Genomic DNA, 14,472 nt, shown 5'->3' on the forward strand with positions numbered 1-14,472 from the left:
CCGTCCCTCCCTTTCCCCTTCCTCCTTCCATCTTACTGCCTCTCTCCACCCCATGGAGAATCTCTGGTATTCCTTTCCTCCTACCAACAGCCTTCATTATTCATATCCCTGGTCCATTATCCCTGATGGCCCAACCCTCTTCCGACCTCCCAATCTCACTGTCTGTCCATCTGCCCCACAGGATGCCACAGTTGGACTTGTCTTGGCTGGGACTGAGGCTGGAGGCCTCACCATGGCTGCTTTTGCTGCTGATCGGAGCTTCCTGGCTCTTGGCCCGTGTCCTGACTCAGACCTATGTCTTCTACAGAACATATCATCATCTTTGTGATTTCCCTCAACCTCCCAAATGGAATTGGTTCTTGGGTCATCTGGGCATGGTGAGTGCAGCAGCAGACTGTGGATCTTTTATTTTGGAGTGAATGGACCAGGAATGGAGCTCAGCTTTTCTCATATTCCTGCCCTCCCCTCCATCTCTACTTTGCTCTGGATTCATTTATGGTCTGTTTTTCTTACGCTGGTGGACACTGAGGGGCTTCCAGGGTAGACCATACAGAGTGACAACCCCTAGTGTTCCCTCATTGTCTGCTGGACTTGAGGCTTCTTGAGAAGCTCTGTCCAAGGTCAGTGCCATTTTTCTGTCAATCTGTATCAGGGTTTCCATGTTTTTTGGGGGTAATCTCTGGAATTCCTTTCCTATCACACATGTAGCAGGAGACCTATGGATGGTCTTTCTGCCTCTTGTTCCTGAAGCACTTTTTATTTAAAAGCTGGAAGTTCTTCCCTAAGATGGACCATTGAGTCCTGTTGCTCAACCTGGATAAGAGTTGTCTACTCCCCCTCCCGTAAGCTTTCCTTCACCCCACACCTTGGACTTTGACCAAGTCTGTTCTTGCCTTTGGGTGATTTGGTCTTAGTTGCTTCACATGTAAATAGCAAAGCTCACAACATGCATACATGTCAGTGACATCACCCACAGGGTGATGTTTAGTGAGAGCATGGGGGCTCTTAGGTAGGAACTGCTGCCCATCTAGAGAGTTAGTGGTTACCTCTTGTCCTGGGGTTGACTAGTCTTGCTCTGCAGTCCTTTTGTGCCGTTAGAACTGCAGACCTGTAGGGCATGCAGACACTAACATGTAGGAGAATCCATTTTTTGTTTTTATTCTGTTGTTGTGATAAAACACTGACCAAAAACGACTTCAGGAGGAAAGAGTTTATAGTCAAGGCAGGCACTCCAGCAGGATCTCGAGACAGAAAGCGTGGAGAAACACTGCCTGCTTGCTCACTTTCAAGCATGTACTTAGCTAGCTTTTGAAAAATACAGTCCAGGATCATCAGTGCAGAAAATGGTGCCACATAGAATGGACTGGGACCTTCTAAGTCAACTAACAATTAAGACAATCCCCCAAAGATGTGCCCACAGTCCACTCTGATCTGGGCAATACCACACAACTGAGACTCCCTTCTGAGGTGAGCAGAGGCCCTGTCAAGCTGTCAGGTACAACTAACAGGCTACAGTGTTGCCTAGACACCCCTAAGCCCCATGAGACCTTCCCTGATGGTTTTCCCTAGGGCTTAATACCACCAGAGAACATTCATCTTCTCAAGTCAAGGTGGCTGTCTCTGAAGTAGGCTGTATAACTTTTCCATTGGCCCTGGGATAGACCCTTGAGACTCAGCCATAACCCTGAGAAAGATGGAGAACGACTCAGCACAAACCCATTTGGTGTAGGCTATGTGTGCAAATCTTTACAGTGTAGTGCTACCTGAATATTGTAAGTATCTGTAAAACAATGGTGTTTATATATCTAAATACATCTATAAATAGGATAACGATAATAAAAGATGTTATGCATAGGAATCCTTTGAGTCCATTATGAGCTTATAGGACTAGGACCACACATATGTAGTGTGTCAGTGATAAGAACATCATTATGCAACACATGATTGTATTTATATGATTATTTAAGTGCATATATATGTATATAGAGAGACATGATACACATATAAATTCTATACAATGCACACATGTATAAAGAGTGAGGGCAGAGAGAGGGTATATTGTGTTATGATTATTGGCTTATGTAATTATGGATTCTAAGCTACAATATGCCATCTGCAAGGTGGAAGCCAACCTGTAAATAATTCAATCTGAGGCCAAAGGGTTGGCATCCTGTATATGGGGAGATCCGTGAGGGAGGAGCCGATGGGATAGGGCAGAGTCTGTAAATGCAACTTTTATTTGCATGAGGAATTGTCATTTCTGATCCTTACTGCCTGAACCAGCTAACTCCTGGCCTCTGTTGAATCTTACCTAGGCCTAGAAGTTTTCAGTCTCTGAGACTTACTGATGAATAAGCTGACCCTTGTTTGTTTTTTCTGAACTCTGACTGGCTGGTTTAACTCAGCTATTCTGGCCCAAACTCCTTTCAAGGTTAACTGTTTCAAAATCAATCTCTCTCTCCTCTCTCCTTTTCTTCTTTTTCTCCACACTATTCTCTTAAGAAGGAAGCTTTCTCTTTCTTCTCGTGGGAGTTGGGCATATCCTAGTCTGTCATCTCTTTCTCTGATTCGTTACATTGTCTGCCACTCAATTAGACATCAGTTTCAAGCATGGGTGCTTCTTTCTACAAATTAATTTTACCTTCATTGTTTGGGATTAAAGGTGTGTACTAAGGGTGTGACTGTGTTTCAATCAGAGGGATCAAAGTTGAGTGTGAAGGGCTGAACCACACTACAACTAGAAACATTTTTTTCTAGTAAACACTAACTTGGGGTTCACAGTGTGATCAAATATCCTGCAACAAGAGTCCAAAAGTCAAGAACTTGCACTGTGATGTCTGTCAGCAGAAGAAGATGTCTATTGCAGTCAGGAAATGAAATTGAGATTCCTTTATTTAATTGCTCTATATTACTAGTCCTTAACCTAGGGGTCTCCACACGCAGGTTGATACGTGTGTTGCATATGAAATATTGGGTATTTATATATATCATGATTCATAATGATAGCAAAATTACAGTTATGAAGTAGCAACAAAATAATTTTATGTTTGGGGGTCGCCACAACATGAGGGACTGTATTAAAGGGTGGCAGCATTAGGAAGGTTCAGGACCACTACTCTATGTTTCTTCAGTGGGTTGGATGGTGCTGCCCCACCCCGAAGAGGGTGGGTCATCCTGAGTGAGACTACTGATGCAAACACTAATGCCTTCTGGAAACACCATCCTAGAGATATCCAGAAGTCATACTGTATCAGCTTCTCTCTGACCATGTCGTAGCATAATGTGCTTGACTCCTGACAAACCAACTCAGGAAGTGACTGTTCCTCTCTCGCTTGTAGATCACTCCCACTGAGCATGGTCTGAAGGAGGTGACTAAGTTGGTGGCCACCTACCCCCAGGGCTTCATGACATGGTTGGGTCCCATCACCCCTATCATCACTCTGTGCCACCCTGACATCATCCGATCTGTTCTCAGTGCCTCAGGTACTTAGAGGAAGCTGGTGGTGGTGTGTCTGTGGGAAACTGAGGGCTTCTAGTCTCTGCACTCATGCTTCTGTGTGATTTCTGAAGTAGTCTAGTCCTTCTTGCTCTTAGCTTTCTCCACTTTTTGCTGAAGATATTAGAAGGAAGCCCAGGCTGGACTCAGCCCCAGCGGATGGTAGAATCTTTAGGGCTCCCTGTGGCCCTCTGCCTTAGTAGTCCTTTTCTTGGAAAGCCTAGAGATCTTGGGATTCCTCTCTACTCACCTCCATTCAGAGCTGAGAGGAAGGTGTCCTGGGCACTCGTGGTGTGATGTGCACCACTGGGGGTATATGCTACGGGTAGATGGAGACCTGGCAAGTAGTTATCTCCATCCACATCCACACCAAAGAGGCGTCTGCTTTCTGATCCAAGTGGATGTTGGACTAGCCTGTTTGTCTACTGCTGAGGTCTCTGCGCTGTCTCCGGCTATGCAGGTGACCAGAATGCAGATAGATGGGGCTGCTGTAGTGATTCCCTTGCCTCTGCCCCACCTTATGTGTGCCTGCAACTAGAGTGGTACAGCCATCTCCTGATCACACCTGTGGTATTAGCTCTTTTTGTTGCTATTACTAGCACAACTTCATTGAGCAAAAATTGATTTTTACTTGTGATTCAGGATTCATAGTGATAAAAGAAAGACAGATACATAACTGGCTAGAAGAGGAGAGGAAAGGAAGAAGAGGGGGATGTTTCAAAGGGCTTACTCTACCTCCGTTCTCTAGCTAAGTTCCACTTCCTAAGATTTCTAGAATCTTCCGAAATAAAGGCAGCATCTGAGAACTAAATCTTTCAAAATCCAAACTGATTAAGGGTGTTTCATATTCACGCTATAACAACTGGTGCATGTTGTCCCAGGTATGAATCAAGTTTAATCAAATAGCCCTATCTGGAGCTCACACAGAGCTGTGGACACTTGGAGCACATCTCTTTCTTGCTTGAGCAGTTGTTTGAAATTATGTTTTTTCTCCTAATGAAAACACTTTGGCCATTTGGGAGTTTTCTGACATTTGTCGCTTTTTCAGTCCCACTGAAATAGAAACATGGCTGAGATTTCTAGTTTGAGGCAAGTCTGATGTTCAGTTGGATCACAGCAATCCCACATCTGTGAGATTATTGTGACTATTTTAAAACGATATCTGGGACCTACCTATGGGGGCACATTGAGATATATCAAATCATCTATTCCCATTTTGAAGCAGGTGGGGTCATTCAGGGTAGGTCAGTTTGCTTCAGCCATGTTAGCCCATGTTACTCCCTATATATCCATGACACATATCTATATCAGGAGATGTCAGAGCACGCTGGGATGGTCAGGTATTCTAGGTCTGTAGGATGTCGTGCTACATTTGAAGGGCAGACATAGTCGACTATGTTGAAGCCAAGCGAAAGGATAGTGAAGTGAGTTGCTTCTATCTCATCTAGCTAGTATCCTGCTTCCTCTTCCTCCTCGTCCTCTTCTTCCTCCTCCTCTGTATCCTGTGTTCCTTTCTCTAACCATGTCATGCTGGGTTTGGGGCAGACATGCATACACCTCGCTGAGCCCTGCCCCCACACTCTCTGAAAGTTCATTTTCTAGCCTCTTCATGGCCCCTGATCTTCCTTGTTCATGTCAGCTTCAGTTGCCCTAAAGGAAGTAATCTTCTACAGTTTCCTGAAACCCTGGCTGGGTGAGTACTACAGATGAAGGACCCAGGAAAATCCCCAGGGGTGGACGGGAACACAATACCATGCTCATTGCCGTGATGCCCTACCAGGAGATGGGCTCCTGGTGAGTGATGGTGACAAGTGGAGCCGCCACCGCCGCCTGCTGACACCCGCATTCCATTTCAACATCCTGAAACCCTATGTGAAGATTTTCAATGACAGCACCAACATCATGCATGTGAGTCTCTGAAACTCAGGTTCTCAGCTGAAGTCTGAGGCAAAGGAACTTTAGATAGATCTGATATGTTCTCTAAAGGGTTAAGATGGATGTCTTAATTAAATTTTCCATTGCTATGAAGAGACACCATGACCAAGGCAACTTTTATAAGGGACAGCATTTAATTGGGGCTGACTTATGGTTTCAGAAGTTCAGTTTATTATCATTATGGCAGGAAGCACAGCAGTGTGCAGGAAGACAAGTACTGAAGAGGGAGCTGAGAGTTTTTGCATGTATCTATCTTGATCAGATTGCAGTCAGTAGTGACTGTCTTATAGGAGCTAGGAGGAGAGTCTCAAAGCCCACCTCCACAATGACATACTTCCTCTAACAAGGCCACACCTACTCCAACAAGGCCACACCTCCTAATAGTGCCACTCCGTGGGCCAAGCAAATTTAAGCCACCACAATGGGGCCATGGTTTTATTTTATTTTTCCTCTACATTTTGTATCCAAGACAATACCATAGAGCCATGTCTTCACACATGGCAAGTGCTTATAAAGAGTTAGGTTCTATTTTCCTCAGGTGGTGGCCCTAAAAACTAAATGCAGACTTGAAAACTACCTAGAAACTGCCAATAAGAAGCAAGGCACTTCCACACACACTGACTTTGAAACAATGAAGTCTGGTGTTGCTAATAGGGGGTGTATGTCAGGGGGTTGGCTCTTATGGACAGAGTATGGGTCACATGTGTATGCCATGTGATCAGCTGTCAGTCAGCTTGCCCGATAATCAGCATAATTCCTTGATGCTTGGGATTTTACCAACTTCAAGCTAATTTAACATAGTTTCAGCGTCCTGGGCTTGTTCCTATGGCACAGAGTTCCATAGGAGAGAAACTGGAAGGCACCTGAAGCTTGGGTTTCATTGAAGTTATAGCCTCTTCCTTTTTCCAGAGTATATTAGTCAAAGTCATCAATCTAACACAAAAGCAAAGGGTAGTAGAATAGGCTAAGCATTGAAAGGGCCTTTATTGAAAACTCACATTACACTGGGTTGAGGAATAAGATAGGTAAGGGCGTGAGAGCTGCATGAAGGGCCGACAATTTTCTACTTGCTAGCTGATTGCTCTGCTTGGTTACTTGTGTGTAAATGATATTTTTGTTTTCTAGCTAGCCTGTATAAAAGACACACAATCCTGGTATTTTATTTACAAGTGGGAAGCCTTAGATTAGGTTTTAAGCAATTCTAACTTACACCCCTGCCTATGTCCCTTGTTACTTGCTGTTTCTCCTGGCTACATGTTCATAGCCCCTCTTCTACCATGGAGGCTTCTTCCTCCATTTGTCTCCTCCTTTCTCCTCCCCTGGTCTGTCCTGAGACTCTTCACTCACCTTCAAGTCCTGCCTCTTTCTCTCTATTGCTCAATAATTGGCTTTAGACTTTTATTGATCAATTAACTTGGGGAGCAAGATTTGCAGAACGAAAGCTGGCGTATGTGAGAATTCACTTGTCTTGGGGCAACCAGATCGTAGGGTACAGAATTTAACACTTGAATCCATAGCAGCACCAGACGAACCCCAACACTTGTGGATTCTGCCAGGCCATACAAGATTTCTTATTCAAATACAGAAGGTAGTCAGGTACTCTTGTGCATTCCTGGTTTCCACCCTTTCTTGAATGAATATAAATTCCATGGGGCATTACAAATGGCCTTCAGAGGCAACATATGCTCTATATTGTGTAACTTAGTTTTGGGGACTCTGCTTTTATAACAAGCTGAAACAAGCCTGATATTTGCCCATGGAAGGCCATCTCTGGATCTGTCAGTGTTTTCTGAAATATCTGTGAAACAGTCCAGGTGAAAAACACTTGGATGATTTTTTGCTCAGAACATTTAGAAAAGATGCTTAGAAAACAATGGACATTGCCATACCTGACATAGAGATAGCTTTAGGTCCAACTTATGGCACCCAAGATAAAGAATAATGCCATTTACTGAATTCTTAACATGTTGTGAATGATGGTCATGACTCAATTCCATAACTTATGCTACAAATTGCATTTTTAACAAACTGGTGAGATAAAGATTACTTTTTCCTCATAAACAATGCACCTGGGGTTTGCAAGCATAAAAGAGCTTGTCCCACTATGCCAGATAGTAAGTGATCTAGAAACAGTGGCACATGGGCTCCATCATGGTTTATCAACACAGTCAGATTACCTTGTTGCTGGAGACATACCAAGTAAGACAGAGGACAGTGAGCAGAGTGACGGTGCAGAGCATGGCAGTCAGAGCTCAGGTTTAATCTTAGGGCTCCTGCTTTCCACTCCTGAGTCTTCATGTTCCACATAACAGTCTCTGTCCCACTCCTGCCTGGTTAACCCTGGGGTCAAGTGTTTGGCCAGAGATGTGGGAGGCTGATTTGGGGTATCAGTTATTGTAGTTGTGATTTGGAAAAATCTCAAGGAGCACAGACCTGGTTATGATATTGCTTCTTTTTCTGTAAAGGCCAAGTGGCAGCACCTAGCCTCAGGTGGCAGCACCCGTCTGGACATGTTTAAGAATATCAGCCTGATGACCTTGGACAGTCTGCAGAAGTGTGTCTTCAGTTTTGATAGCAACTGTCAGGAGTGAGTCCCTCCCTTTGGCCTTTGGAATATGGACTTGGGAGGTGGTACAGTAGAGATGGGTGGCTAGTAAGAAAAAAGGGGGCTTCTCAGAGGAGGTGATTTAGAACAAGGACCACGGATGCAGGTGAGTAGATCATACTCACCTGGTATATAAGAGACACCTTAGATATGGGATTGTCAGGTTGACACTGAATTAGATACTTTTCTCACAGCTGAAACAAAACAATTGATAAAAGCAATTTAAGGGAGGGTTTATTTTAGCTCACAGTTTTAGGAAACCCCATCATGGTGGTGTGGAAGGAAATGCTGCAGGGTGGCTACCCTGTGTCTGCAGTCAGGAAGCAGAGAGCAATGAGTATGCTTAGGCTTATCTAGCTTTTTCCTCTTGCATATCTGAAACTCACTTCTCATTTTAAATACAAACAAGTGTGCAGTGAGTAGAAGTCATTCCATGACCTGAATATTTATGCCATCTTGAAATTTTTGTCATTCAAAAGGTCTATCACCTTTTCTTTCTTTTTGCTTTTGTTTTGTTGTTTTGTTTTTATTTTTGTGACAAGATTTATCTGAATAGCCTTGGCTATTCTGAAACTCACTCTGTGGACCAGGCTGGCCTAGAACTCAGAGATCCACCTGTATCTACCTCCTGAGTGCTGAGATTAAAGGTATGCACCATCCTGGTGGGCTATTACCTTTTAATTTCAGCCCAACACATGTTCTGAGGGCTAGACAGAATGCTGTCAAATTAATTGGCAGAAAAATAGCAAGAATGAATTCTAGTCTAGCTAGTGATTGATGTCCACCCCCCCCCCAAAAACAAAAACATATGATCCAGGTCCCCATTGTCTGCATTTCTCTTTGACATTCTGGTCTCTCAACTTCCAATCATAATTTCCCTTTAAACTCCTCTTACAAAATTTAATGGTTTTCTGGATCAGCATTCTACATTTCTTCATTTAAATTCTACATTTCTTCTACAAGTTTCAAAGGCCTCAGAACCACATTGTCAGGATTATTACAATTATGACCCCATTTCTGGTACCAATTTCATGTATTATCTGTGCTTCTTGTTGGTGCAATGAGAATCAACTTAAAAGAGGGAAGGGTTTGCTTTGGGTTAAAGTTGAGGGGAAGTCCTTCGAGTTAAGAAAGTCCCTGTGGCAGGATGTGAGAGTGATGATCACGTTGCACACACAGCAAGGAAGCAGAGAATCTGAAACACACATTTATGGAATAATTTTGCTCTTATTCTCACCTTAATTAACACGTCTTGAGAATCCAGATGTGCTCGGAATTTTGTCTGCAAGATGATTCTAGATCTTATCAAATTTAAAATCAGTATACTGCAGCATAGTGTCTAAACTATCAGACATTGAAAGCTGGCCAAAGGTGGGGATGTGCTCCTATTATTTCTACCGGGTATTTGTGTTTACAGTCTCTTCTGTTGCTGTCACAAAGTTTTTTAGTGTACTGAGTTAATTTTTTAAAGGGGGAGGTGTCTTTGTTTGGTTGGGTTTTTTGTTTGTTTTGTTTTTTGTTTGTTTTTTTCTCACAGCTTTGCAGTATTTCGTTGATGGCTCTTCGATGCTATTGTTTTGTTGGGAGCATGTGTTAAGGAAAATGTTTTCCTCGTGTCAGGAAGTAAAGAGAGTCAGGAAAGGGTCAGGGTCCTAATATTCTGTCCAAGGCACACTTATAATGGCCTAGCCACCCTCGATTAAGCCCTATCTCTTAATGATCTTGACACTTTCTAACAGTCCCAGAGATGGACGTTTGGAGACAGCTCCAAGCCACAGTAAATGAGCACGGGAATAGCAGCTCTGTAGATACTGATTGTCTTGTAGACAAGCTGGGACTGTCACTAAATACAGGGATCCTATAGAAAAGACTGGATTATTGGAAGAAAAGAGTTCCTAGCTGAGTGGGGTGTTGGAAAGCAGGTGGGTGAGCGCTAGAACTGGGGAAGGGAAGAAAAGGAAGGAGTGATGTCTGTGATGCTCTTACATGCTCATGAAGATGGGCTATAGAGAGATAAGTGAGACTTCACAGTCAAATGTCACAACTAATGGCACACATGGATTTGTGCGGCCATCTGTCTCTGACTACTGAGTATCCTGTTGGGAAATATTGAGTTTCAGTTTTGCTGGATTCTTGCTTCCCTTCATGTTGTACTCCTGCAGGAAGCCCAGTGAGTATATTTCTGCCATCTTGGAGCTCAGTGCCTTAGTGGCCAAACGGTTCCAGCAGCTGTTTCTACACGTAGACTCACTCTATCAGCTTACCCATAATGGGCGGCGCTTTCACAAGGCCTGCCACCTGGTGCACAACTTCACGGATGCGGTCATCCAGGATCGACGACGTACTCTCCCCAGTAAGCATGAAGATGATGTCTTCAAGGCCAAGGCCAAGACCAAAACTCTGGATTTCATTGATGTGCTGCTGCTGACCAAGGTAGGTTCTCAGGAGGTGCAATAGTGCTGCTTAAACTTAATTTGTTGAGAGTGATAATGGACACCTTTAATCCCAGTATTCCACAGGCAGCAGTAGGAAGATCATGGTGAGTTTGGGGCCAGCCTGGTCTATATATTAAGCTTCAGTCAAGGATACACAGTGCAACCCCACCTCAAAACAAATTAATCAATTCATTAAATAGCTCTTTTTGTGTTTGCAAAGGTATTTTTGGGGGGGGGGGTTCGAGACAGGGTTTCTCTGTGTAGTCCTGGCTGTCCTGGAACTCACTCTGTGGACCAGGCTGGCCTCGAACTCAGAAATCCGCTTGCCTCTGCCTCCCAAGTACTGGGATTAAAGACATGCACCACCACTGCCCGGCGGGTTTTTTTTTTTTTTAAGATAGAATCTCTCTAAACAACCCTGGCTGACCTCAATCTCATGTTCTTCCTGCCCTCACCTTGAAGACTGGAATTACAGATGCGTGCCAGGTATAGTTAGCAATTTTTAGACCAGTCTGACTGTGTTGTCAGTGAATGGATCCTGCTGTCCCAACTGCCAAAGTCAAGAACTACAAGGTTGTTCCACAAGCTCGGCTTTAAGGCATAGGATTAATGACAAGGCCAAATATGGGATCAAAAGACAGTTCTGATTTGGGACTTGATGTAGAGGCTACTTAAGGGCCATGGAAGTCATTTGAGGAAAGGAGGGACAAGCAGAAACAAAAATTATAGAGATAACAGCAGAATCCACTCAGTATACCCCTGCTAGATCTGAAGCTGAAGGACCTCAGATTTTACTCTATTTATAACTTGATATGTTGTTGAGAAATCATACCTGTATCTGTATGTGTGCCTAGAACTGTGTACCTGCAAGATCAGGGCAGCCTATCCCTTATCCCCAACAATAACAGCAGCCAGCCTAGCAGCCTAGGATTATAAAAATGGCTTCCCATCACTGGCTCCTCCTTTCTCAGGTGATGTGATGATTTCATCTGTGTGTTCATCGGGTCTTACAGCACAGGAAAAAGACCAATACATTATCAGTCTCACAAGTTTCACAAGATATTTGGCACATTTGTGTCTTCTTCATTTCAGAGAGTACGAATAGATGGAAAAGGAGAAAGAGCTAGAAAGCAGGAGATGAAAGAGGAGAGGGGTGTAAAAGTAAGGGGATGAGATGGGAGTGTGGGGAGGAAGCAATGTTGAGAGAGGAAGAGAATAAGAGATGAGAGAGTGGAAGAGAATATTTTTAAATTAAATTTTGAGTGTGCAAACTAATGCATTTCATTATGGCATATTCATGCGCAAATACCACTGCATGTTGAGAAAACTTTATTCTGGAATGTAAGCAAGTTTTTTACCATCACAGGTGAGTTCTACAGGTATGCAAGCCTAATAGATTCCAGAGGACAGAAGATACATTTTCTGCATGCAGCACCCACGAATCGAGTAAGAGAACACAATAGGAACTTTGGTGCAGGATAAAACAGTAATGGGGGAAAACATGGAAGTATTTAAAAGTGAAAAAGAAAGAGGAGAAGTTTAGTTCCTGGTCGTATGTAAGATGATATCATCTGTGCTTGCACAATGTCATATTGTTAGTATTTCTCCTGCCAGTCCAACCCTTTCTGTCCCAAAGTGTGGAACATTTCCCTTGCTGACAAGGAGGTAGGGAGACACCATTCCCACCAAACAACTATGGAACAATTGACAGAAAGCAATCCACTCCTCTTTCCTAAGGAGGAGATCCTTGTAGTAAGAGTAATGTTTATGCTCCAACTTCAAAGGATACGGCCACAAAATCATCCTATATGCAAGGTTACTTGTTCCTTTGTTTTCTAGAAATCTCTCACCATGCAGAAACGGAAAAATATTCAGAGGTCGCCAACTCCTTCAACAAGGAAAAACAAACAAGCAAACGGGAGGCAGGACAGTCAAGAACTATATCTGGGGGTGGAGGCCTCTGGTGATGATCAAGAGAGATGCAGAGGCACAGTGGGCTTGGGATCTAAGCGCTGTCTCAAGTTAGACATAGACCCAGAACTGCTGTGATCTGGTGTCTTGTCTTGTCTGTCTCCAGGATGAAAATGGAAAGGAGCTGTCAGATGAGGACATTAGAGCAGAGGCTGACACCTTCATGTTTGAGGGTGAGGCTCCCAGTGTGGGACTACAGAGTGAACAGGAAACCTCCATTTTGGGAACATGTTGAATGGACCCTATCCATTCAGCTATCATCCCACTATCATCCGTTGTCCCCTTTCCCCGTCTTTCCTGGGCTTCTCCCTGCCTGGTTGCTATCCACTTTGTGATGCTGAAGTAGCTTTGAAACCTAAGCCTACCTGTCTGCCCTGCAGGCCATGACACCACAGCCAGTGGGCTCTCCTGGATCCTGTACAACCTAGCGAGGCACCCAGAATACCAGGAGCGCTGCCGGCAGGAGGTGCAGGAGCTCCTGAGGGACCGAGAGTCTACAGAGATTGAGTGGTGAGCGTAGGTCTCGGTGTCTTACTGGGCCTGTCCCTGGCTCTGCTCCTCAAGTAGAGGAGGGGTCTCCTTTTTATGATTCTTCTATTACTACTTGATGGGAATAGTATCTGTCTCATTAACAAGAGGAAATTTATGCTTTGGGACAGAAATATTTAACCTTCCAAGAGAATTGCTGACAATATAACAGTGTGTGAGGGCAGGTGATGTCACTTTGCAGATGTTCAATATATATAAACTTTCCTCTCCTTCGTCTCAGATAACATTTGTTCTCAATGTCTTTCTTCCCTGCCTGTTTGCTCTTCTCTTCCCTATTTCCTCCAGAATAGAAATTAATAAGCGACACCTTGGGGTACAACATGCTGTGCAATCCATTGTATCATCCACCTATCCATTCAGCAAATTGTCCCATAATGGATTCCAACTGGATAACAATTTTATGATCAGTCCATCCTGTGCTAAGGATGCAGCTGAAAGAAGTGTTGTCAGGAGCTCTAAGCCTGGTGGGAGAACGGTCCTGCATCAGGGTACTCCCCAGGACACACTGCCAGGTGTGAGGTTTAAAGTAAGAGAAACAAGGATATGTTTCAATTTAGGATCCTGAATGAGAATTAGAAGACATGTGGTTGGGACTGAGGTACAGGGAAGGGGAGGTGGCAAAAAAGTATAGAGATAAGAAGAGGGGTGTTTTGTGATTTTTCTTGGGGAGATGTGAACAAATGCCTACTTGCCTTCATGGACAACAAGCCAAAACAATGATCAAACTCATTGGCAAAACAATGAGTTTATTAGGGTTACTCACATGAGTAATGATGAGGGGCTGTTTATAGCTATATCACTGAAAATCTCACCCTAATATAGATAAAGATTCAAAAAAAACAACATTCTTGGAGCTCCTAGAGAATCTGTGTCCAGTGGTTATTTTCCTTATTTAACCTTAAGGATGGGTCTTGTGAGTCTTATAGGTTTCAGAAATTTCCTAAGACTTGTGAGTTGCTCCTTTTAAGTTTTATGCACACCCTGAGTCTTTTGGAGTTTCCTCTTGGATGGAATGTTTTAGTTTGGACAAACATGTTACATAGTGAGGCAAAAAAGTGTTGAGAGGAGGAAGAGGATAAGAAATAGTAAGGAAAATGCGTTGGAGAAAAGCAGATGGAGAAAAGGAGAAGGAGAATGTAGGAGAAAAAAGGAGGAGTGATGGAGGATAGGAGGAAGAACAGGAGAAAAAGAAGTAGGAGAATAAACGGAATGAGGAGGGAGAAACAAGATCATAGGAGAAAAGAGAGTTTGTCTGTGAAGGAGCAGGGTGGGAAAAAGAGAAAAATAAGACAGTGTGGAGGGAAGAGACAGAAGATAGGAGGATGGGAGGGAGAGAAGGAGGAAGATTCTCAAACACAGGCAGTAGAAATGGAGATAGGTGATAAAGAACAAACACTGTGTCTGTGTTTCTTCTTTTTCTTTTTCTTTTTCTTTTTCTTCTTCTTCTTCTTCTTCTTCTTCTTCTTCTTCTTCTTCTTCTT

At 43.5% G+C, this 14,472-nt stretch overlaps 1 protein-coding gene across 2 annotated transcripts in view; it reads left to right on the forward strand.

Annotated features, from left to right (window-relative positions):
- The window catches only part of LOC114634910 (cytochrome P450 4F4), a 17,188-nt gene that overhangs the window by 691 nt on the left and 2,025 nt on the right, over positions 1-14,472 (forward strand). For both annotated transcript variants that reach the window (XM_028783515.1, XM_028783516.1), the window contains exons 2-9: positions 182-377; positions 3,339-3,483; positions 5,136-5,189; positions 5,277-5,404; positions 7,897-8,018; positions 10,199-10,469; positions 12,549-12,615; positions 12,823-12,952. In XM_028783515.1, the coding sequence (XP_028639348.1) occupies positions 182-377; positions 3,339-3,483; positions 5,136-5,189; positions 5,277-5,404; positions 7,897-8,018; positions 10,199-10,469; positions 12,549-12,615; positions 12,823-12,952 (1,113 nt within the window). The remainder of the gene's footprint in view (positions 1-181; positions 378-3,338; positions 3,484-5,135; positions 5,190-5,276; positions 5,405-7,896; positions 8,019-10,198; positions 10,470-12,548; positions 12,616-12,822; positions 12,953-14,472) is intronic.

Source organism: Grammomys surdaster, unplaced genomic scaffold (genome assembly GCF_004785775.1).
Source record: "Grammomys surdaster isolate TR1022 unplaced genomic scaffold, NIH_TR_1.0 1149, whole genome shotgun sequence".
Taxonomy (NCBI): Eukaryota; Metazoa; Chordata; class Mammalia; order Rodentia; family Muridae; genus Grammomys; species Grammomys surdaster.